This window comes from Anabas testudineus, chromosome 2 (assembly GCF_900324465.2).
Source record: "Anabas testudineus chromosome 2, fAnaTes1.2, whole genome shotgun sequence".
NCBI classification, from domain to species: Eukaryota; Metazoa; Chordata; class Actinopteri; order Anabantiformes; family Anabantidae; genus Anabas; species Anabas testudineus.
Window position 1 is genome coordinate 16,359,089 of NC_046611.1, and position 23,982 is coordinate 16,383,070.

Sequence of the window (23,982 nt, forward strand, 5' to 3'; positions counted from 1 at the left end):
TAACTGAAAGTCTGTCCAGTGATTTGAATCTGTTTTCACCAGCTTGTGTTATTGATTGTGGACTCCCTGACTGACAGAGAGCAGAGCCTTTTTCTCAGTGACCTCAGTGACCAGTTCGGCTTACTCTTTATATACACTGGCAAAATACAAATGTTTATGTCTCTGTGTGATATAATATAATATACACATTTTTAAGACTTCTAAACCCCCAGGAACTGTATGGAAGCCTATTTCTACCACTAGAAAAGAAAAAACATAAATCTATTTCTCTTCTTTATTTCTCATAATTTTGACTTTTATGTCACAATTTTTACTTAAGTCAAATTCGCAACTTCTTATATAAGTTATCTAAGTGAAATTAGCTTCTACAAGGAACTGATTACTGCCCCAAACAAACTGCCTCAGCAGCACTAATAAAGTGGTTTGAATTGTTCTTGTGTTCTCTGTGACATTTTTCTGATCAAATCTCATTATGTCAAAAGATTAAATAGGTGTGATCTGTTAATGGATGATTTTACTCTTTGACATTTGTTGACAAAAAAAGGCAAAAACGTCAAAATAAAAGGGAGATTTAAAACAGGAATTATAAGGGGCCTCCAGCAGCTTCAGACAGGCTTCTTATGTTAAAGTCAGGTGAAGTACCAGACATCCTGCGGAGGCTCTTGGACTGGATGTTGTCCTCCAGAGGGTCAAAATCAAAGATGGAGCCGGGGTCAGTCCTCCACACTTTCAGGTCTTCAGAGAGGAGGGAAAAGTAATTTGGAAAAACACAGGCTGCAGTTTGTTTGCAATAGAAAAACACAACTAAAACTGAAGTATGTCGATTTTTCATTTGAGACCCGCAGACAATCACCAAAGAAAACAGACAAACAATAAAGACGTAAACTGGAGCCTGGTTCTGTTGACTTGGTCTGAAACCAGTAAAGATTACACATCAGAAGTAAGTAAGTGAGAAAGTGAGAAAACAGTTCTCCTCCACAGAAGTAAGATTTCTGTTCTGCTGAAACATAAACAGCTGATCATCTGATGGTACTTAAACATTCCCTACTTTAACAATTAGAAATCTGTATTTTTCTAAGAGGCCTTCATATTTTCTGATGTAATTTTCTATGCTGTTAATGTGCCATTGATGCTGCTCAGCACCACCTATTGCAGAATAAAAGAGTTATAAGTGTTTACATACATACACACACGTATGGTTAGAGTGCTACTGTATGTCACTGACCTACGATGATGCCTCCTGGTCGTCTGTCCATCTCCATCCCCTGGGGGTGCATCCCTTTGTTGTAGCCCGCCTCTCCCATCATCTGATTGGCTCTCTGGTAGCGCTCCATGCTGGGATCATCCAATCCTGGCGTGCAACCCCGGCCACGCGCCCGCTCAAAATCCTCGTGGTACTTGGCCTGTTGAAGGGGAAAAAATAAAAACATAAGTAACATAAGTATAAACACAAACACAAACACACAGTGTCAGTATCACTGAGATGCACAGTAATATGCACTATTTGTTGAAATCATAACACACACACGTCAGGGTGCATTTGGTCAGTAAGCAAAATAAAACACACAGAGGCAATGTTTAAAAAATATTTATTAATAGCACACACACACACACACACACACACACACACACCTGTACACACACTCTCACACTCATGACTTTCTCATCTAAACAGATCAGGCAATTTTAAAAAGCTTACAGACTTTACAGTAGTACTGTACTTTAGTTCAAACACTATCCATTCACCACTAAAAGCTGGATATACACATATTTAGTGAAATAAAGGTATACACAGTATTTAGTACTATAAATACTATATAAACTGTAAAAATGTAAACTAAACACTATAAAACATAACTACTAGGTAAAGTTATGAAAAAACAAATGAAGGTGTAAAACAAGTAAGATTTTGTTTTGTGTTTACTAAATATGGGCCGAAACACCAAACTGAGGTGGACTCAAACCTGCAGGTGAATCAGGCTGGAGATCTCCAGAGTCGGATCTGGTACCTCTAGTAAACACACACACACACACACGCATGCACACACACACTGCTCTGTCCTTCATGCTGCCTGGTAGTGGGTGTTAGTCCGAGTGTCGCAGTCCCACCCACGGTGCCACGTCACTCAGGTTAGCTCCTTCCACAGCCCAGCAGGGAGCCACTGCAACCAGGCCACTACCATAGAGACCGAGTCCTGTGTCCTCCTGACACGCCTGTACTCGGGTGTGTCCAGCTCAGTGCAGCTGCGGCCCCTAATCTCCTGCAGCCCACGCTGGTACTTCACCTGTTTACACGCACACACACATAATTTCACACACGATATTAACCTGAGAAATAAAAATATCTGTGTTTTTGTGTGTGTGTGTCTTGCCGAGCTGATGTTCTCCTGGTTTTGTCGAACTCTCTCCAGTTCTGGAGTCACTCCAACACTGGTGGCCTTCACTGCAGTCTGTTTGTACTTGACCTAGTAGGAAAACAGACAGAAAATTACACTGTAATTGTAGTGTTTGGGAGGTCAGTGATATTAAATTAGCTTATCATAGAGTCAAATAATCCTGCTGTAGGACGGCAGATTATATGTTGGACCACCAGCTCTAAACACCAGCTCTGAGCAGGTCACACAGTGACAGAGTGTTACTCATGAAATGAATTCCTCTTCCTCTAAGTTTACAGGTAAAGTGCAAAATGAAATGCAATAATTTATTATGCATTATTATTTAAATATAAAGGCTTTTATTGTGAAAAATCTACAGGAAGTTAGTAACAACCTCCTATTTTTATGAATGGCTGAAAGAAACAGGTATTTTGGAATATACTTGAATCAGCAGAGTGTGACCATTGTCCTGATGGAATTTGTGCATTATGCTGAATTTCTCATGTGAACTTCACTGTCTCTGTTTTTTAAAAACTGATCTTTCCTTTAGTTGTTAATGCATTGTTATTATTTTTAATATTTGAGCTTGCTTTTGAATTAGAATTTCCAACATCAACTTTTAGGATGTCTGGGGAAAAAATGTGATGATAGGTTAACACACAACATACAACACACACACACACACACTCATTAGACTGATTGGTGGAAATGCTGCCAACAGTGACCTGACCTGGTCACCATGACACCAGAGCTGATTTGTGTGTGGAGGTCTGTGAATGAATGATTGTTTTGCACATTCTGCTAATGACACTCCAAAACAAACACACACACACACACACACACACACACACACACACACACACTCACACAACAACACAGTTGTATTCATGCACTGAACCATTTCTGGGTCTACAAAACTTTGGCCTCCCACTAATCCAACATCCACAGACACTAACCCAGACTGACCTCACCAACGCCCTCATTATTATGCTCTCATTTTACTCTCTCTGTATTTGTGTGTGTGTGTGCGTGTGTGCACGTGGGTGTGCGCGTGGGTCCTCACTGAGCTAATGTTCTCTTGGTTGCGTCGGACTCGCTCCATCTCTGGTGTTTCCATGACGGCAGTGCCGCTGCCCACCTCCTCTCTGTATTTAACCTGAAGAAGATCAACACAGAGCAACCAGCAGCTTACATGTTTTTTTAGTTAGAACAGGAAGTTGGCAACCGTACAGCTAATTTTTCAGTAGACTCACTGAAAGAGAAAACTCCATACCATAACTCTCCATACACCAAAATATATAAACATTTTATTTTTATCAATAGTTTGTGGTCATTTATCTTTACTTCTTGTTGTAAAGGTCCTACCTAATGACATATAATTAAGTGTGAATAAATTATGTGCACGAAAACATACATCGCTGATCTTCCTGGCGTTCTCTCTGGCAAGTACAATCTCAGGCGTCTCTGTAACCGAGGACATCAGGCCTCGCATCAGCTTGGAATCCCAGCAGTAACGCAGCTGGAGAGCAACAGAGAGCGAGAGGTCGTGAGCATTGAAGGGAGACTCAGGTCATTTTAACTGGGTTATAAAATAAGAGTGGCTCACAGAGCTGATGTGTCTCTGGTTGGCTTTGACTCTCTCCATCTCTGGGGTTTCTGACACCAGACTGTAGCTTCCCTTCAGACGCTCTGCCTCGTCCTTATACTTCTTCTACAGAGACAAAGAGAAGCTGGCTGGTCAAAATGAAGTTTTCTTACATGGTTTATTCTGTACTTTTAATATTACAAAAAGACCTGGCTGTAGACGTCTTTGAGGTAGGAGGCGTGCAGCAGCTCAGGAGTGTCGGTAAGCGTCCCGTATGAGTTTTCTCGGAGCTGCTCCATCTGCTTGTAGGACCTCTGTGTTACATACATAGAAAACCACACACTCCATCAGTTCATCAGTCTGCAGGTCGTCATGCTGCCACACATCAAAACAGAACAATTTAAAGCTAAAGGAAACATAAACACAGTCATAGTCACCTGGCTCTGGATCTCTGAGGCTCTCTTGGCTCTCTGTATCTCCAGGACGTCAGCGGTCAGCTCCATGCCTTTACCCACAATCTCCCTCTCCAAATCTTTACGATACTCCTTCTGCAGACGGCAGACAAAGACCAAACAGCACACATTAGCAATCAGCTTAGAGTCACATCACCTGTGAGTTACAGGCGTGTGTTTTACCTGGTTCAGTATCTGATTGGCTTTTTTAACCCTCAGCAGCTCAGGGGTTTCCTCCAGCCCAACCCCAGATAAGCCCCGTCCTTTCACCTCCTGCTCCAGGTCCTTCCTGTACTCCTTCTGCAGAGATAGATGAGGAGGGAGGAAATAAATGGGTGAGCAACATATACATAAAGTTTGTTATGGTTAATAGAAGTATAAGTCTAATAAGTCATATTCTTATTTATTATTATCTTACCTCACTCAACAGACTACTAGCATGGCGAGCCGTCAGGTATCCAGGTGTCTGGTCTACATCCACCAATGCTTTGCCCTTCATCTGCTCCTCATAGTCCCTCCGATACTCCCTCTGAGAGAGAGAGACAAAAGAAACTGGTTCAACTTTGTCTCAATATACACATTATCTACATGGGTTTTACAGTCTGTCCTTAGACCCTTCAGTATGTTTAGAAAAGCCTCCCCCTAAGAAACCATTCCCTTGTTTGTTTGATAAAACTGTCCCAGTTCTGTCCTGTTTTTTTGCCGCCTGTCACTTCCCCTCCAGCCACCAGATGTCCCTGTCGCCTTCCCTTTGCCTAGTCCACCTGCATACCTGTCCAGATTTTGCCCATTGACTCACCCAAAGCTACCTAACCTGCAGCCCATTCCCCAATCACCTCCCCAGTACATACACTAGTGTATTGGCAGGTTTTCTACTGCTTTTTACCAGCTTGGGAAAGAACTCTGAACCAACCTGATCCCTGTTATCTGCTTTAAAACCTCCGCCTGGCATCTTTAAACCTTTTGACCTCTTTGGGAGATTACTGAGACTTTATATCTGTGAGAAGCTTTAAAAGATTTATGTCTTCGATAGTATAATATATAATATATATAAATATTAAAACTAACAAACGAAAAACATAAAGTAACACCAGGCTTATTCCATTGTTGATTATTCTCTGCATGATTCCAGCTGCAGATCAAAAACTGCTGTTAACAAAGGAGATGCAGGCAAACAGAAATCAAAGGCCAGCAACAGGTGTTTGGTCTGTGCACAGTCAAACGCAAGAAATCCCCTGCTGAGCTTTGCTGCACCATAAGGAAAGAATATGATGCGTGAGAAATAACAAATTCAGCCGCTTGCATCACAGTGCAGAAAAGAGTTGGTTTACTTCCTGTTCTACTTTGTGCTGTTGAGAGAAAGCCCTGCAGACAGACAATCACACAGAGAAGACGGGGTTTCACCTCGCTCTGTATCTTCTGTGCTTCTTTCGACACTTTGTACATCTGAGTGTCTCCGAACTCCATCTGAGAGCGACCTTTGTTCTTCTCATACTCCTCCCTGTACTTCACCTGAAACCACACATAATTTAATATAAGCAAGTCAGAAAGATGCAAAGTGTGTGGATAAGGAAGATAAAGTAGCATGAGAATAACCTGGCTGTGCAGCACGGCATTCTCCTTGTGGTGGAGCTGTTCAGCCGTGTCCAGAGGTATGTGGTAGTGAGCCTTCGTCTGCTCGTACTTCTTCTTATACTCCACCTGATCACATACACACTCATATATTCATACTTTATACCATATATATAAAAGTACAATTCACTTACAGGCAGTACTACATTGACTTCCCATTTACCCTAACCTGATCAGAATTCTACCCCACAGTCTATATTTAAGTATCCTCTGGGGTACAGGTACTACTAATACTACAATTACTGCTACATGTCACAGTCTGCTGCAGGCAGACATGGATATCACACAAATGTGTCTGGCATTTTCCCTTCTGCACTCCAAAATGAGAGTGACTGATCTATGTCATCACCTTTGAAAACGCTGCCGTGTACTCTGATGGCAGGTAGTTTTAGGGGTTTTACAGTATTTGTTTGTGTGTTTTTGTATGGTGCCGTACGTTGCTCTGAAGCTTGCTGGCGTGCAGGGCGTGCTCCAGCTGCAGGAGGTTCGGCAGGTCTGACAAACCTTCTGGTTTCTTGTTCTGGTTGTTCTTATATTTCACCTGCAGGACAGATAAAGTCTCCATTAGGGCTGATCCTCCTTAAAAATGATACCTTATAGGAAAATTTGCATTAAAAAGCTAAATTCTTTTATTAAAAAGCTGCATTCACAGACCTGATGATGCTAAGAGCCTTTTGCTCAGTGAGAGGCTTTTCTGGAAAGCTGCTCTGAGCTCTAAGCGAACGTGCAGCATTCCCGACCACCAGGCAGCGTTCAGCACAACAAGCTGTTACATAACGGCTCTTCTCTGTGGCTGTGTGGGCAGCAAGTGAACTAAAAACTGAACCGTGGTTAGATCTGTGTGCATGTTTGTGTGTGGGACTTCATCTGTGTGGTCATCCTTATGTGCATGTTCGTTGTCTGTTCAGTTGCACCTCTATGTGTGTGTGGATGTGTGTACTGTATGTGTGTAACCTCTTCAGCTTCTCCAGCTTTCATCCCACAATCCCTCTCTATTTGCCTTAGAAAGGTCGCCATGGTTACACCCACACAACAGACTGAAAGAGTGTGTTTCAAATTCAAAGTGAATGGGATGAACACACACAATTTCTCAACAGTCAAAAAGAAAACAAGCCCTTTTCAGGTGAACTGGAGGAAACTAACTTGATTATTCAGATAAGTTGTGTTGAATCACAACAACTAGTGTCTCATGTTGAAGGTACACACAGGATAATTACACACAAACACAGCGTTGCTGTGTCACCACAGATAATCATCTCATTGTTTTTTTAACTCTGCTCACTGCGATGACACCTTGTATTGATTTTAGGGTCACGGTGTACACTGATAAAGTTCTTTTTCCAAGAAATGATCCTTCCTAGCATAAAACTCACCATCTGTATATTATTTCTAAAGGTTAACAATCATGTTTAAATTTGAAATGTCCTATTTCTGTTACTTTTAACATTACAGCTTGTCAAGAAAATAGACCCATGATGCAGAATAAAGGAAACCTGAGAATAAAGGACCAGATAGACTGAAGCTTGTTGAACAGCTGTTTCTGACATTATGCCATCTGCTTTTACATTGATTCCATTCAGTCAGTATATGAGCATGCTCTTCACTCACCTGACTGGCCAGAGCAGCAGCAGCTTGTGTGTGTCTGAAGGACAGACAGTCCAGAGGGTTGTAACATGGCTTCTGTCCCTTTAACTGTCTGTCGAAGCTCTCCTTATACTTGACCTAAATCAAAGAGAGACAGTCAACAAACATGGGTTACATGTTTGTCCTGAACAGTTCCCTGTAACCTGACCGATGCATGATAGGAAGGCTACCTGGCTGGCCAGTTTGGAAACTTCCTTGGCATGCTGGATGTCAGTTCTGGCCAGAAGAGAGCAGTCGCTGTAAGTCAGCTGCTTCGTGTTGCTCTTATAGGCCACCTGCAGAAAACAGCCACACATGCATGTTGGGCTTACTGATAAATATCTACCACTAACTGCCTATGTAAACCTAATCCTATCTTACTGACCCTAACAACACATCTTAACCATCAAACGGCTATTTGAAGCTGTGATAACTTGCTGTTTCCATCACATACCCTGACTTTTACTTCCCAGACGGACTCACCCTAACCCCAACTATATTCATTCTTTGCCTGATTTTAAACTACGGTAAACTGAACTTTACCCTAACTTAAACTAAACCTTCATACAAAAATGTAATGATGCTCTTTGTCCCCTTGCAGTAGGTGTTACCATCTTACAGCCTAAAACAAAGTCTCAACACTCAATCAGTGTGGATCAGCCATCTTGTTCTCACATTGATGACATTAAAGTGCAATTTATCTATACAATGTATTAAACACACACACACACACACACACACACACACACACCCCATCCATGAATATGAACCCTGAAGAATACTCCTACACAGTTCTGTTTTAAAGCAGAACTTGTTCTATAATTAATCAGAAGCTCTCCTCACAGAACAGCTGCTGAACAGGACTGTTGTCATGGAAATCACTGTTGCATGGGATGTAGATACACACACACACACACACACACACACACTCACATCACTGGCCAGTTTAGCAGCGTTGGTGGCGTTGATGATATCAGGTCTGTCTGGCACCGTGTTGTAGTGATGAAGCTCTTCTTTACCTTTTCTGTAGCCGACCTGAGAGCGGTAGACACACGGTTGTGAGTCAACCATCAAAGTGCATTGCAACATAAAAACATAGATAAGAAAAGTAGTGCACTAAATTGCTAAATTAAAAAACAGGACAGGTCTAAAACACTGTCGACTAAGATGATCAATCAATCAATAACAACTTTATTGTTCCCAGGGTCAATTTTTTAAATGAGTTTTACATCTTACAAAACACTTTGTCTCCATCCAGGATTTTTCCCTAAAACCAACTGTACAGAAAAAGGCTGAAACAGTTGTTTTCCATCTCTTGGTCCTAGATGAAAGTCTATGGGCTGAGTTTTATACAACACAATGTGGTGAAATTGAGCGTGTGAGATGGTTTCATTGTCTTTAAGACTGAGTATGGGTCAAATCTGCCAACACAGTCACAGCAAGTTATATAACAGCTCATGTATACTGGTTTTTACTGAGGTGTATTTACATCGCTCTGGTTCTTGTTGACCTCCATGGCATGCTCCACCTCAGGCAGCGTCTTCATGTTGGTGTAGCTGGACTTTCCCTTCTCCCGATTATATTTCTCCTTATAGAATTTCTACAGAGAGGGAAAACAGGCGGAGGACAAAGACCAAGAATTAGGATACAAAGGCAGAAGATACTGATGGAAGAGCAGAGATGAATAGATGAAGAGAAGGAATGTGGAAAGAGAGAGGTAGACAACAAGGAGCATGATGGACTGGGGGAGGAAGTACTTCATGACTAATTCAGCCTGGTGCTGACTAACGACTGAAAACGTACTTGTCTAAAAATAAGACGAGCAGCGTCCAAATGTGAAAATGAAGAACTCACAGCATGATGCAGAAACAAACTTACTGCCCTCTTTTTGGCTTTAGCTTCATTGATTGTGTTTAAAAATCAACCAAAAGCCAATTATCAACAAGTAAAAATCTGTTTGACAACAGACATAATCCTCTGACAAACACTCTGACTGCTACATGTTAATAATTCAGAAGAAGCCAGAATTCTCACTGTTATTCTCACTTTACTTCTCTCGTTTAGTAAAGACGCGCTGGCACCCCAACCTCAGGCATCCATATGAAATAAGGTCAGTGTTGATATTACAGAACAAAATAAAAGCCTGTTAATTATTTTTTGGTCTTTCTGTGAGCACCACCATACATGACATTACATTTCTCCAGTGTGGTTCGTGCACTCTATCCAGCAGCCTGTAGGTCTGAGATCAGTTTTACTGTAACTGTGTTGTGCAGACAGTCTGGCCTGCTGTTGTTAAGGTACATTATTCGCTCCAGTTAGCCTTACATTTCTCGGTCAGCAGACATGAAACCAGAAAGCACCAGGCCTATGCCCCACTTTAACCCCAGCTTTGATTGTCTTCCTCCTGGATTCGACTGACATCAAACAATCCCATCTGACAAGTGCATCGTCTAGTGGATTTGATTTTTGTGCACATTTGACTGTGTGTGATCACAATTAGTATTTCAGGAATCCAAGACCCATTCCTTTGTGGAATGGACCCATCACTGTAAAGATATCTTCTAATGTGGACTTGATTTTATTATCTTCACATTCTGCTTTCTTCTTTTCAGTCTCTTTTGGTGGGATCACACTGTATGTGAATGATTTGTAGACTATAAAACAATAAAATATACAGAGGACATGACCTCAATGCCTTCAAAGGTAGCTACAACCCCAATGAATATAACAATTATAGACATCAGGTGGTGATTTAGCCCTGTTTCTATCACAAAGAATCAAATTAGAAAAATTTTCTAAGAGGTTTATTATTAAACAGCTTCAGAAAGAACCATGAGCTGAGCCCTGAGCAATAAAGGCTACTCCTGTTTTCCTGCACTTTCCTTAAATAATCAAATGCTATCTAAGGTCACAAATAAATAAACAACGTGATGTGACTGAAAGCTCTGAAACAGCAACTAAATGGATTGTTGTCAACTTTCTTCATATGTTTCCTTTTTTAGAGGCTTATACAAAACGTGTATATAAAATCTAACCTACGAGCACTCATCTGTTTTTCTCATCTCTTGCTGCAGGTTAAACAGCATCTCTTCATCTGTCTCCTGCATTACAAAGCTCATGAACAGTTTTAGTGCTGTTACATGCTGTATTTTTAGCAGTGATGTCTCCATTTACGAGCTATGTGTGAGTGCGTTTGTGTTTGTAGGCAGTGGGTCAGTGTCTGTGTCCTCAGGCTGTGGAGCACAACACATCTGCTCTCTGTGTTCACGCCTCAGCAGCCAAAATGATACCAACACACTCCCACCGTGTGTGTGTGTTAAACTGAGAGGATTGTGGGATGTCCCATCTGTTCTTTAGTTAGAAATCTAAAGCATCTTCTCTCCTCACCTGCTGCACACTGAGTTCATTTTTGAGCTCTTTTTGTTTTTATACAGATTATAATCTAGGTTGCTCTTTACTTACTGTGAGTATGAAAACACTAACAATAGCAGTGGCTTGCAGTCAGTCAAATTACTTTCAAGAAGCACTTGAAAATGGATGTAGGATTAAGCACATTGTTAAAATGACACGCCTTGCCTGTTCTCCTTTTACAGATTTGTGTAGCTATGAAATCTAATGCAAATTTTAATGTAGATGTCAGACTCACATCGCTCTGTGTCTTCGTCAGCTCTTTTGCAAATACAGTCTCGATGGTTTGGGGCATCTGTGCATACAGGCAGCAGCCAGCTTCCTTCTTGCCCTCCTCCCTGTACGCTTTCTGCAACACAAATCAAAACCTAACTTTTAATTGTTTAAAATATTCAAAGCATGCTTTTAAAGCAGCAGTACAACCCCACTGTGAGTCACTAACTCCACTCATTGGTATAATGTTGATGTATACCTCACTGTAGAGCTGAGTTTTCTCCTTGGCATGTTGAGTTTCTTTAGTCTCAGGGAGCAGAGAATACAAACAATTGACCAGCTCCTTCTTACCGGCCTCTTTATATTTACTCTGGGAAAAAAAAACACAGCAAAAATATTAGATCAGAAACTGCAGAGTAGTTTATGAATCTGCACCGCAAATAAATGAGCAAGATACGGTTCCCTTTACTTCACTGTGATCTAGTTTTTATAAATGAAGCAATACTGTATAACATAAAACAAACTTTGACAAATCCATACAAAGAATATGATTGTACATTTACATAAAAATACTAAAAAATACTCAAATAAAAAGTTGAATAGTTACATTTTGAATTTCTAATTCATAATAATCAGATGGCCTCTGAGTTTTTTACTAGATATTTGGATTAAAATGTTAATATAGGGAAATTTAATAAATTTATTTCTAAAACTAGATCAACAGAAGGCAAAGTAAAATCTGTAAAATCATGTGAAATAACAGTTAATAAACAGTCACGATTTAAAGTAAATTTATGCAAAAAACCCAAAACGTCATAAGTAAGTTAGATTCAAACACTGTAAGAACTATCACGTGAAGATCATCATAAATGAACTGTAAACTGTAATGTTTGAAAATCTAAATCAAACCCAATGAAAAAAAAAAGGCTTTTCCATATGATAACACACTAAAATGTTAACACTACCACACAAAGAGTGTGTTTCCCACCTCGCTGTGTGTCTCGGCCATCTCTTTAACAAACTGAGTCTCCAGGGTCTCAGGCAGCAGAGAGTATAACGTGTTGGGCAGATCCTCTTTGTCCTTCTTGTATTTTGTCTAGAAGATTAACAGCACAAAAACAAACCAAAACCATGCATCATAAAGACAAATATGTGTTTTAAATTATGATAGAAAATACTCAATGTGCCAACATACTGTATACTAGCTCTATCTAAATAAAAACTGTAGTACTAGTAGCAGTATTTGATGTAGTCCTACTGTGACATCCTGTGTTTTTCAAACCAACATGCTGCTGCAGCCTCTCACCTCACTCTGAACCTCAGAGATCTGCTTAACAAACTCCATTTCTTTGGTTTCTGGCATCTGGTGGAAAACGCTGCTGCTGATCTCCTGTTTGCCTTTCTGCTTGTATCTATTCTGCAAATACACATGAACATGGGAAAGTGAAAATGAAATGCAGAAAAAATATGTATGTTCAAAACAAGTAGGCACCTTTTCGTTTTACTGGACGTTCAAACCCACCTCACTCTGCAGCTCCATGGCGGCTTTAGCAAACTTCATCTCCTCGGTCTCCGGCAGCAGAGAGTACAGGTTGGTGCTCAGCTCTTTCTTACCTTCCCTGTACTTCACCTGGAAACAAGAAAAATAGAGGAAAGGTGAGTGATAAAGATACTGAGCTAACATCTGGATCACTGCACTGATAAATAAATGTTATACTCATATATAACATGCTTAAATCAACTGGTTTCCTCCACATACATATACATACAGTACATGATGCCTGGAGAAGGCCGCTCAGTCTCAGCTGTTGGATTTTCTATTAATTTTCTTGCAAAATTACCTTCATGCACAATGTACCTTTTACTCCTATCTGACTCTTTTCAAATTCATTAGTGATTCAATAACTGGTAGTAGAAAATAAGTCCTTCACTTATTACACAAAAAAATCAAATACCTTAGACATGTGTGTGAGTGTGTGTTGAGTTTGAGTACCTGGCTTTGGAGCTCAGTTGCCTCTTTAGCGTGTTGAGTCTCCAGAGTTTCAGGTAGATGGTGGTACAGACAGCTGGTTGCCTCCTTCTTGCTTGCCTCCTTGTACTTGGCCTAAAGGGAACATCAGCTGCTGACTGCTGGTTCTACCACATACAGTAGCACTGCAGTCATCTAGCTACTGAATGTGCTGCTCTTTTGGTTAAACCTGATTACCGGTTTGTCTGCTGTTTTTGTGCTGCACTACTCTCAAGAGGACATTTTCTTTCTCAGTGTTAATACAGTTTCTGCAGGCAGGTAAAGAGGAAACAGATTCCTCTCTTGAATACAGTTGCTGATTAGGTCTGGTTTTTAGCCAGCCAGTGGTTAGCATTGTTGGCCAGTGGTATTGTAATGGTAGTAGGAACAAGAACTTAGAGAAGCTCTCAGCATTTCTCACCTCACTCTGCACTTCAGAGACAGTCTTAGCTAACTGAGTCTCTGCAGTCTCTGGCAGCTGGGAGTACAAACTCTGAGAAAGGCTCCTGATCCCGTTCTCTTTGTATTTATTCTGAAGAAGACAGAGAAAGAAAGACATTAAAACCCATTCAGACATCAAGAAATCAAATGCACAGAAAGTGGTGGTTGGTGTACTGTACGTGTGCATCCACCTCGCTCTGCAGCTCTGACACTTTGGCAACAAACTGAGTCTCAGGCGTCTGCGGCAGTTGAGCGTACAAACTGGACGACATGGACTTCTTCCCGCTCTGCTTGTACTTGTTCTGTAGAAAACACCAGCAGGTGAAACACAATCTTATTTCATCGCCGATCTTCATTTTTATTCCCTGTTAGCATACTAATATAGTGATATAAACGGTAAACCATAAAGAAAGAAACATTCACGGGAGAGTATGTGTTATTTCTGTGCTTCCAGATTCTCAGTTCTTAGCCTGTGACTGTTTTTCAGCCGAATAGTAAAGTTGGGTTCCTCAGTGAGATAATACTGAAAGAATTTTTCTCTTGCTACTCTACAAACAGAATTACAAATATCCACAGCATTAAGCAAAGTGTCTTCAAAAGTGCTAAATATGATTCCCTCAGTAATTCTTTCAGGGGTGATGTTGGAGCTTCTCTCTCCTTTAAAATGGAACACAGAGAGTGAGCGAGTGCAGAAGGAAGCAAGACAGGAAGTTAAATTCACATCCTAAATCGATTTTTACAAGGAAAAAATCTTTATACATATGCTGCTGCAACTGAGCACTTTAATGAGAATTTGGGACTAAATTATACTAAATATTGCATTGCAAATTAATTTTTCCTAAATGTTTTGATGCTCAAATATTAAACATGATGAAAAGTGAATGTGAATAATAGATGTGGAAACCTCGCTCTGCAGCTCCGTAACCTCTTTAACCCGCTGCGTCTCCAGAGTCTCAGGCAGCTGGTGGTATAGAGAGCTGCTGGCCTCTTTCTTTCCTGCTTCCCTGTACTTGACCTGCAGGAAACACAAACAACATGAAACATTTTACATTTACACCTTTGCAACAACTACTAAATTAGGACACACTATACTCATTGTGATGTGCAGCAAATGTTTCCACTAGTCCACTATTTCTGTTTCTGTTCTTTTTATTCAGTATTGATACTGATTGATTGATTGATATTGAGCAGCTTTTGGTGCCACTACAAAACTCTATTCTGTATATATTCTATTATATAAAACAATATATTGATAATATTTTGTCTATAGAGACGATTAAAAACCAAAACCCATGAGCTGAACATACAGGAGGACGAGCAATTTGAGAGAATGGCATGAGAAATGAAAAGCTGATGTAATTCTCATTTGGTTCAGTGAACAGATCAGTTCAAAAGAGAATAAAACACTGTGAATGTGTTTTTGCTTTACACGAACAAGAAAAGACACAGACAGGAAAATAGGACGTGTCCAGCAGCTCTGAATGTGTTTCTGATAACAAGACCAGAATAGACGACAGCAGCCACTTTATCTGCAACGTGTTAACAGAGCAGAGTGTCTGAGATGGAGCACACACAGCTAATTTAGTGTCTGAGGCCACTGCACTGGTAGACATACATTCTCTGGAGAATTCACCTTATTACAATTAAAAAATGTCAATCATTTTCTAAAACAGCTGATCACTGTTGTTTTTAGTAAAAGGACGTAGTGGTTTTGCTTGGAACCTTTTTCAATGGCGGATTAATACATATTTGGTGTTCTAGTTAGTATTTAGGGCAGCAGGATGTCAGGAGTACTTGATATGAGCCTGACTATGCCTTTCCTCAACAGATGTGAAATCAGGCTCTAACTGGTGCCACATCTGGACACTTCACGACATCTTAACAAAGAGACGAGCATGTCAGGATCTTTTTTCAGCGTCCATGATGTGTTGACACTGATCTACAGGAGCAATGTGCACAATTGTAAATATGGTCCACCTTAAGTATTGAGAACACTTGTATAGAAACATAAAGGCACATTGTTTTATCCATCAGGCTTCTGGCACCGGCAGAGAGCTGTGATTAGTCAGGTATCAACATGTTGTCTGTCATGGTAAGAATGTATGCATAATTTGACATATGTGACTATTATATCAGAGAAAACTAATAAAAAAATACAAATTAGACCATCCACAGCACAGAGGAACATGATATACGTACAACAGGTCTTGAATACAACTGTATAATTATTGGGAGTTAAATGTGACAGTGACAAGAGTCACAACATAGCCAACAAAAGTAAAATGTTCCCACCTCGCTGTGTGTCTCAGCCATCTCTTTAACAAACTGAGTCTCCAGAGTTTCAGGCAGCAGAGAATATAAAGTGACGGGCAGATCCTCTTTGTCCTTCTTGTACTTTGCCTTGAAAAAGAAGATTGATAAAATCGTTTATGACTGTTTCACTTCTTTCTCTTCAAACCTTACTACGGCAAAATGCAGACAGTGTTTTAGTGAAGCACAGTCATAAAAACTAGCTAAAATCCTGATAGAGCATCCTTATGAGGCGTTCAGGGTCCTCACCTCGCTCTGTATCTCTGACATATGCTTGGCAAAGTGAGTCTCTGCCGTCTCTGGAAGAAGCGAGTACAGGTTCTTACCGATCTCCTTCTTCCCCTCTTCTTTATACTTCACCTGGGACCAAACACAGATTTGACTTTATGTGATTAACACTCAGACACCAAGCAGAGACAATTAAAGACTTCTTAACATGTATCTGTCAGTGCGTGTTCCTCACCTCACTGTAAATGTCTCTCAGCTCTTTGGCCAGCTGTGTCTCTGTGGTTTCAGGTAGTTGGTGATACAGGGAGCTACTCCCCTCCTTCTTAACGTCCTGCTTATATTTCATCTAAACAAGATTAACAACAGGCAGAATAAAATGTTTACAATAAACTTTTTAAGTTGAGCTTAGTCTAGTGGAAAGTATGCAAAGTTAGACATATACTTAGTATTTGAGATATGTCTAAAACAATAACTAGTCTTATTGTTCTTGGCTAGCAAAGTGACCAACTAACAATGTGTAGTGTGCAGCTCACTGGATACAGCAATATTTTTCCAGTCACTGTAAAACATTTCTTTGGAAATAATATATAATAGAATAATAAATAAACACCATTTAGCAGCAGGATGCACCTGAACACCTGATCTGTACACACCTGACTCTGCAGCTGTGAAACCTCTTTAGCGTGCAGGGTGTCCAGAGTCTCAGGCAGCTTCGAATACAGAGAGCTGGACACGTCTTTCTTCACCGCCTCTTTATATTTGGTCTAGAAAACAAGACAAACCATAATATTGTCTGAAAAACTACAGTAAGTTAGTATTTTACAGTATTATAAAAATTCAGAAGCATCGTTGATAAGAACAGAAACACACCAACCTTTTACAAGACCTTGCAACTTACAAAGTCATTCAGATTCAGCACATAACTATGATGTAGTAATGTAACTGTGATGTGTAACATTTTAAATCAACTAATACTTTGACGTACCTCACTCTGTATTTCAGACACAGCTTTAGCAAACTGCATTTCATTGGTCTCTGGAAGCTGCGAGTAAACACTGACAGTCTGGAGCTTCCTCCCACTTTCCTTATACTTGTTCTGGAGATGACAAGACAATATAGACAACTGATATCAGACAACTTTTAGGTGTTACAGACCAACAAATGTATCAGAATTCACTGTTTTCTAAAGCAGCAGCTCACTGTAAATCAAATCACTAAATATTTGTTGGTACTTGTGTTTGATTCTGCTACTTTCTTATCACAGGCGGCATTTTTGTTCTTTGTAATAGATACATGGAAGAACCTGGCAACTAAATACATGAACATAACATAAATAACATGGAAGAAGCCTCTGAATGAAAGAATCAAACAAGAGAACATAAGGACACGAGACAACAAATTTTGGGAACTCTAAAGATCTGTACCTCGCTCTGTATCTCAGTCATCTCCCGGGCGAACTGGGTCTCTGAGGTTTCAGGCAGCTGAGAGTACAGAGGCGATGTCATCTCCTTTTTTCCTTCATCTTTGTACTTTTTCTGTCACACACAAAGAATCAAAGTAGATGTAGAAAACAGCAGAATGTGATTCATCTCCAGTTCACTATTTTGCTCAAGTTTCTCTTTTATAACAGTTAAAATGCAGAGTTGTTGAGCTTGTCTTTCCAGGTGTTCAAAAACTCCTCACACGAATCTCATTACATTGGCAAGAAAGGTTATTGAAGTATTTACAATTACCTGATTTTCTGTATAAATATATATACACAGCTACAGGAAGAACTTGCTTGAGTTTATTTCTGCCAAAGGTCGTTTAACTAGATATTAAAACACTGTTTCACTTTTCCACCATCACTCTGTATGTTTAATGGGTGTGTTCAGTAAGGACATGAAATAGCAATGTTTGTATTATATCAACTTAGAAATCTTGTGTTTGTTGAAATTTGTGACTTTGGTGAAGATCATATCACATTTCATCACTCATTCAAGTCGAAAAATAGGAATTTAAAAACAATTGGCTTCCTTTATTTTGACACTTTAACTCATGTTGGAGAGGCTGGGGATTTACACATATACTGAATTATGGCACTGCCCTAAACTCCTACAGCAATGGCAAGATGTTTAAAAAAACAACTTGATGTTAGGATAGCAGTAGACCTGAAGCACGTTGATGGACAGCTGTGGGCTACAGCCTCTAACGTTCTCTGATCATTTAGATGGATCAGCGTCCCTGAAAAAGCTTTTAAAATAAACATCTCTGCACTACTGCCAGGATGTTCACACAGTCATGTTCAAGCACAGGATCTCTCCACATTGACATAAGTTTAGGAACATATTTCTGCTAAAAAGAAGTTGCATATTGCAGCTTTAAGTTTATTTTGGACAATATGGCTGATTTGACCAAGTTGTAAAATGAAAAGTAGCTGATGGAAAAATGTAAAATATGATGAGCAGACGGATTAGAGGTTCAAGGTGGAGAGACTCACTTCACTCTGCAGTTCAGTCACTTCCTTGGCGCGTTTGGTCTCCAGAGTTTCAGGCAGTTTGGAGTAAAGAGACAAAGCCGCCTGCTGCTTCACTGCTTGTTTGTATTTCACCTGAAACACAGAAAATCATGGAAATGACCCCGTTAACTACAAACACACACACACACTGCTCAGTGCTGTGTGGACTATTAAACCTACCACAATCCTTCATCTACCAACAACTTCACAAACAGCATCTGTATGTTCAATGACATTGTTATCACCGCTGCTTTCTATAGGTTGTTGATATAGCAACCGTCCTATGACATCACCAGTAGGATTTATCAGCAGTTAGCCAATGGGATTTTAGATTCATGACCTGTTTGACCCTAAATAGTTAAAGTATTTAAATATAGACAATGACAGTTATATATTCATTAAGGTAGGTCAGTAGGATAATTTCCTCTCCCTGGATTCTCCTGCTCACATTAGTTTGATTATTACTATGAATAAATACAGAGTTTCCTACCTCGCTGTGTGTCTCAGCCATCTCTTTAACAAACTGAGTCTCCATAGTTTCAGGCAGCTGAGAATATAAAGTTACGGGCAGATCCTCTTTGTCCTTCTTGTACTTTGCCTTAAAACAAAAAATGTATTATACAAATTATGACAGTTTCACTTGTTTCTTTTCAAATCTCTGAGTGATGCTGTGAAATTCAGGTTAATTATCGCCTGACTCAGTTGTGTGTCTTTACATTATGTTCATACATTTCATAGAAAATCTTGAATTAAAATAAATTAATCAATTAAAACCATTACTATGTAACATAAAGTATTACTTCTGAAATCAATTACGGAAACCTAGAAAAAATATAGAAATGTATTCTTTATTTATTGTAATTGTTCAAATTACTACAAAAAAAATCCCAACAGTGTTTTAGTGAAGCACAGTCATAAAAACTAGCTAAAATCCTGATAGAGCATCCTTATGAGGCGTTCAGGGTCCTCACCTCGCTCTGTATCTCTGACATATGCTTGGCGAAGTGAGTCTCTGCCGTCTCTGGAAGAAGCGAGTACAGGTTCTTACCGATCTCCTTCTTCCCCTCTTCTTTATACTTCACCTGGAACCAAACACAGATTTGACTTTATGTGATTAACACTCAGACACCAAGCAGAGACAATTCAAGACTTCTTAACATGTATATGTTAGTGTGTGCTCCTCACCTCACTGTAAATGTCTCTCAGCTCTTTAGCCAGCTGTGTCTCTGTGGTTTCAGGTAGTTGGTGATACAGGGAGCTACTCCCCTCCTTCTTAACGTCCTGCTTATATTTCATCTAAACAAGATTAACAACAGACAGAATAAAATGTTTACAATAAACTTTTTAAGTTAAGCTTAGTTTAGTGGAAAGTATGCAAAGTTAGACATATACTTAGTATTTGAGATATGTCTAAAACAATAACTAGTCTTATTGTTCTTGGCTAGCAAAGTGACCAACTAACAATGTGTAGTGTGCAGCTCACTGGATACAGCAATATTTTTCCAGTCACTGTAAAACATTTCTTTGGAAATAATATATAATAGAATAATAAATAACACCATTTAGCAGCAGGATGCACCTGAACACCTGATCTGTACACACCTGACTCTGCAGCTGTGAAACCTCTTTAGCGTGCAGGGTGTCCAGAGTCTCAGGCAGCTTCGAGTACAGAGAGCTGGACACGTCTTTCTTCATCGCCTCTTTATATTTGGTCTAGAAAACAAGACAAACCATAATATTGTCTGAAAAACTAAGTCAGTATTTTACAGTATTATAAAAATTCAGAAGCATCGTTGATAAGAACAGAAACACACCAACCTTTTACAAGACCTTGCAACTTACAAAGTCATTCAGATTCAGCACATAACTATGATGTAGTAATGTAACTGTAATGTGTAACATTTTAAATCAACTAATACTTTGACGTACCTCACTCTGTATTTCAGACACAGCTTTAGCAAACTGCATTTCATTGGTCTCTGGAAGCTGCGAGTAAACACTGACAGTCTGGAGCTTCCTCCCACTTTCCTTATACTTGTTCTGGAGATGACAAGACAATATAGACAACTGATATCAGACAACTTTAGGTGTTACAGACCAACAAGTGTATCAGAATTCACTGCTTTCTAAAGCAGCAGCTCACTGTAAATCAAATCACTAAATATTTGTTGGTACAAGAACACGAGACAACAGATTTTTGGAACTCTAAAGATCTGTACCTCGCTCTGTATCTCAGCCATCTCCCGGGCGAACTGGGTCTCTGAGGTTTCAGGCAGCTGAGAGTACAGAGGCGATGTCATCTCCTTTTTTCCTTCATCTTTGTACTTTTTCTGTCACACACAAAGAATCAAAGTAGATGTAGAAAACAGCAGAATGTGATTCATCTCCAGTTAACTAGTTTGCTCAAGTTTCTCTTTTATAACAGTTAAAATGCAGAGTTGTTGAGCTTGTCTTTCCAGGTGTTCAAAAACTCCTCACACGAATCTCATTACATTGGCAAGAAAGGTTATTGAACTATTTACAATTACCTGATTTTCTGTATAAATATATATACACAGCTACAGGAAGAACTTGCTTGAGTTTATTTCTGCCAAAGGTCGTTTAAGTAGATAATAAAACACTGTTTCACTTTTCCACCATCACTCTGTATGTTTAATGGGTGTGTTCAGTAAGGACATGAAATAGCAATGTTTGTATTATATCAACTTAGAAATCTTGTGTTTGTTGAAATTTGTGACTTTGGTGAAGATCATATCACATTTCATCACTCATTCAAGTCGAAAAATAGGAATTTAAAAACAGTTGGCTTCCTTTATTTTGACACTTTAACTCATGTTGGAGAGGCTGGGGATTTACACATATACTGAATTATGGCACTGCCCTAAACTCCTACAGCAATGGCAAGATGTTTAAAAAAACAACTTGATGTTAGGATAGCAGTAGACCTGAAGCACGTTGATGGACAGCTGTGGGCTACAGCCTCTAACGTTCTCTGATCATTTAGATGGATCAGCGTCCCTGAACAAGCTTTTAAAATAAACATCTCTGCACTACTGCCAGGATGTTCACACAGTCATGTTCAAGCACAGGATCTCTCCACATTGACATAAGTTTAGGAACATATTTCTGCTAAAAAGAAGTTGCATATTGCAGCTTTAAGTTGATTTTGGTCAATATGGCTGATTTGACCAAGTTGTAAAATGAAAAATAGCTGATGGAAAAATGTAAAATATGATGGACAGACGGATTAGAGGTTCAAGGTGGAGAGACTCACTTCACTCTGCAGTTCAGTCACTTCCTTGGCGCGTTTGGTCTCCAGAGTTTCAGGCAGTTTGGAGTAAAGAGACGAAGCCGCCTGCTGCTTCACTGCTTGTTTGTATTTCACCTGAAACACAGAAAATCATGGAAATGACCCCGTTAACTACAAACACACACACACACACTGCTCAGTGCTGTGTGGACTATTAAACCTACCACAATCCTTCATCTACCAACAACTTCACAAACAGCATCTGTATGTTCAATGACACTGTTATCACCACTGCTTTCTATAGGTTGTTGATATAGCAACCGTCCTATGACATCACCAGTAGGATTTATCAGCAGTTAGCCAATGGGATTTTAGATTCATGACCCGTTTGACCCTAAATAGTTAAAGTATTTAAATATAGACAATGACAGTTATATATTCATTAAGGTAGGTCAGTAGGATAATTTCCTCTCCCTGGATTCTCCTGCTCACATTAGTTTGATTATTACTATGAATAAATACAGAGTTTCCCACCTCGCTGTGTGTCTCAGCCATCTCTTTAACAAACTGAGTCTCCATAGTTTCAGGCAGCAGAGAATATAAAGTTACGGGCAGATCCTCTTTGTCCTTCTTGTACTTTGCCTTAAAACAAAAAATGTATTATACAAATTATGACAGTTTCACTTGTTTCTTTTCAAATCTCTGAGTGATGCTGTGAAATTCAGGTTAATTATCGCCTGACTCAGTTGTGTGTCTTCACATTATGTTCATACATTTCATAGAAAATCTTGAATTAAAATAAATTAATCAATTAAAACCATTACTATGTAACATAAAGTATTACTTCTGAAATCAATTACGGAAACCTAGAAAAAATATAGAAATGTATTCTTTATTTATTGTAATTGTTCAAATTACTACAAAAAAAATCCCAACAGTGTTTTAGTGAAGCACAGTCATAAAAACTAGCTAAAATCCTGATAGAGCATCCTTATGAGGCGTTCAGGGTCCTCACCTCGCTCTGTATCTCTGACATATGCTTGGCGAAGTGAGTCTCTGCCGTCTCTGGAAGAAGCGAGTACAGGTTCTTACCGATCTCCTTCTTCCCCTCTTCTTTATACTTCACCTGGAACCAAACACAGATTTGACTTTATGTGATTAACACTCAGACACCAAGCAGAGACAATTCAAGACTTCTTAACATGTATATGTTAGTGTGTGCTCCTCACCTCACTGTAAATGTCTCTCAGCTCTTTAGCCAGCTGTGTCTCTGTGGTTTCAGGTAGTTGGTGATACAGGGAGCTACTCCCCTCCTTCTTAACGTCCTGCTTATATTTCATCTAAACAAGATTAACAACAGACAGAATAAAATGTTTACAATAAACTTTTTAAGTTAAGCTTAGTTTAGTGGAAAGTATGCAAAGTTAGACATATACTTAGTATTTGAGATATGTCTAAAACAATAACTAGTCTTATTGTTCTTGGCTAGCAAAGTGACCAACTAACAATGTGTAGTGTGCAGCTCACTGGATACAGCAATATTTTTCCAGTCACTGTAAAACATTTCTTTGGAAATAATATATAATAGAATAATAAATAACACCATTTAGCAGCAGGATGCACCTGAACACCTGATCTGTACACACCTGACTCTGCAGCTGTGAAACCTCTTTAGCGTGCAGGGTGTCCAGAGTCTCAGGCAGCTTCGAGTACAGAGAGCTGGACACGTCTTTCTTCATCGCCTCTTTATATTTGGTCTAGAAAACAAGACAAACCATAATATTGTCTGAAAAACTAAGTCAGTATTTTACAGTATTATAAAAATTCAGAAGCATCGTTGATAAGAACAGAAACACACCAACCTTTTACAAGACCTTGCAACTTACAAAGTCATTCAGATTCAGCACATAACTATGATGTAGTAATGTAACTGTAATGTGTAGCATTTTAAATCAACTAA

The 23,982-nt window shown here is 39.5% G+C and overlaps 2 protein-coding genes across 10 annotated transcripts in view; both read right to left on the reverse strand.

Annotated features, from left to right (window-relative positions):
• Positions 1 to 23,982, reverse strand: part of LOC113163580 (LIM zinc-binding domain-containing Nebulette) — a 77,487-nt gene that overhangs the window by 2,263 nt on the left and 51,242 nt on the right. Inside the window, exons 5-6 of one of the 2 annotated variants that reach the window (XM_033326816.1) lie at positions 1,226 to 1,403; positions 643 to 735 (exon numbers count right to left, since the gene is read on the reverse strand). In XM_033326816.1, the coding sequence (XP_033182707.1) occupies positions 643 to 735; positions 1,226 to 1,403 (271 nt within the window). The remainder of the gene's footprint in view (positions 1 to 642; positions 736 to 1,225; positions 1,404 to 23,982) is intronic. The other variant, XM_026362333.1, reaches the window with a different exon arrangement.
• Positions 1,966 to 23,982, reverse strand: part of LOC113163493 (nebulin-like) — a 50,133-nt gene continuing 28,116 nt past the window's right edge. For 4 of the 8 annotated variants that reach the window (XM_026362182.1, XM_026362184.1, XM_026362183.1 and 1 more), the window contains 42 exons: positions 23,669 to 23,779; positions 23,252 to 23,362; positions 23,038 to 23,148; positions 22,557 to 22,664; positions 22,047 to 22,157; positions 20,992 to 21,102; positions 20,702 to 20,812; positions 20,375 to 20,485; positions 19,958 to 20,068; positions 19,744 to 19,854; positions 19,263 to 19,370; positions 18,755 to 18,865; positions 17,700 to 17,810; positions 17,261 to 17,371; positions 16,929 to 17,039; positions 16,511 to 16,621; positions 16,297 to 16,407; positions 16,030 to 16,137; positions 14,642 to 14,752; positions 13,929 to 14,039; positions 13,718 to 13,828; positions 13,282 to 13,392; positions 12,811 to 12,918; positions 12,595 to 12,705; positions 12,277 to 12,384; positions 11,548 to 11,658; positions 11,314 to 11,424; positions 9,157 to 9,267; positions 8,601 to 8,702; positions 7,859 to 7,963; positions 7,653 to 7,766; positions 6,481 to 6,585; positions 6,009 to 6,113; positions 5,817 to 5,924; positions 4,831 to 4,941; positions 4,596 to 4,712; positions 4,398 to 4,508; positions 4,170 to 4,274; positions 3,982 to 4,086; positions 3,790 to 3,894; positions 3,439 to 3,531; positions 1,966 to 2,465 (listed from right to left, as the gene is read on the reverse strand). In XM_026362182.1, the coding sequence (XP_026217967.1) occupies positions 2,127 to 2,465; positions 3,439 to 3,531; positions 3,790 to 3,894; positions 3,982 to 4,086; positions 4,170 to 4,274; positions 4,398 to 4,508; positions 4,596 to 4,712; positions 4,831 to 4,941; positions 5,817 to 5,924; positions 6,009 to 6,113; positions 6,481 to 6,585; positions 7,653 to 7,766; positions 7,859 to 7,963; positions 8,601 to 8,702; positions 9,157 to 9,267; positions 11,314 to 11,424; positions 11,548 to 11,658; positions 12,277 to 12,384; positions 12,595 to 12,705; positions 12,811 to 12,918; positions 13,282 to 13,392; positions 13,718 to 13,828; positions 13,929 to 14,039; positions 14,642 to 14,752; positions 16,030 to 16,137; positions 16,297 to 16,407; positions 16,511 to 16,621; positions 16,929 to 17,039; positions 17,261 to 17,371; positions 17,700 to 17,810; positions 18,755 to 18,865; positions 19,263 to 19,370; positions 19,744 to 19,854; positions 19,958 to 20,068; positions 20,375 to 20,485; positions 20,702 to 20,812; positions 20,992 to 21,102; positions 22,047 to 22,157; positions 22,557 to 22,664; positions 23,038 to 23,148; positions 23,252 to 23,362; positions 23,669 to 23,779 (4,818 nt within the window). In that variant the 3' untranslated portion in view covers positions 1,966 to 2,126. Of the gene's footprint in view, positions 2,466 to 3,438; positions 3,532 to 3,789; positions 3,895 to 3,981; positions 4,087 to 4,169; positions 4,275 to 4,397; positions 4,509 to 4,595; positions 4,713 to 4,830; positions 4,942 to 5,816; positions 5,925 to 6,008; positions 6,114 to 6,480; positions 6,586 to 6,698; positions 7,082 to 7,652; positions 7,767 to 7,858; positions 7,964 to 8,600; positions 8,703 to 9,156; positions 9,268 to 11,313; positions 11,425 to 11,547; positions 11,659 to 12,276; positions 12,385 to 12,594; positions 12,706 to 12,810; positions 12,919 to 13,281; positions 13,393 to 13,717; positions 13,829 to 13,928; positions 14,040 to 14,641; positions 14,753 to 16,029; positions 16,138 to 16,296; positions 16,408 to 16,510; positions 16,622 to 16,928; positions 17,040 to 17,260; positions 17,372 to 17,699; positions 17,811 to 18,754; positions 18,866 to 19,262; positions 19,371 to 19,743; positions 19,855 to 19,957; positions 20,069 to 20,374; positions 20,486 to 20,701; positions 20,813 to 20,991; positions 21,103 to 22,046; positions 22,158 to 22,556; positions 22,665 to 23,037; positions 23,149 to 23,251; positions 23,363 to 23,668; positions 23,780 to 23,982 lie in introns of those variants that run through there. The other 4 variants (XM_026362181.1, XM_026362186.1, XM_026362185.1 and 1 more) reach the window with 4 other exon arrangements.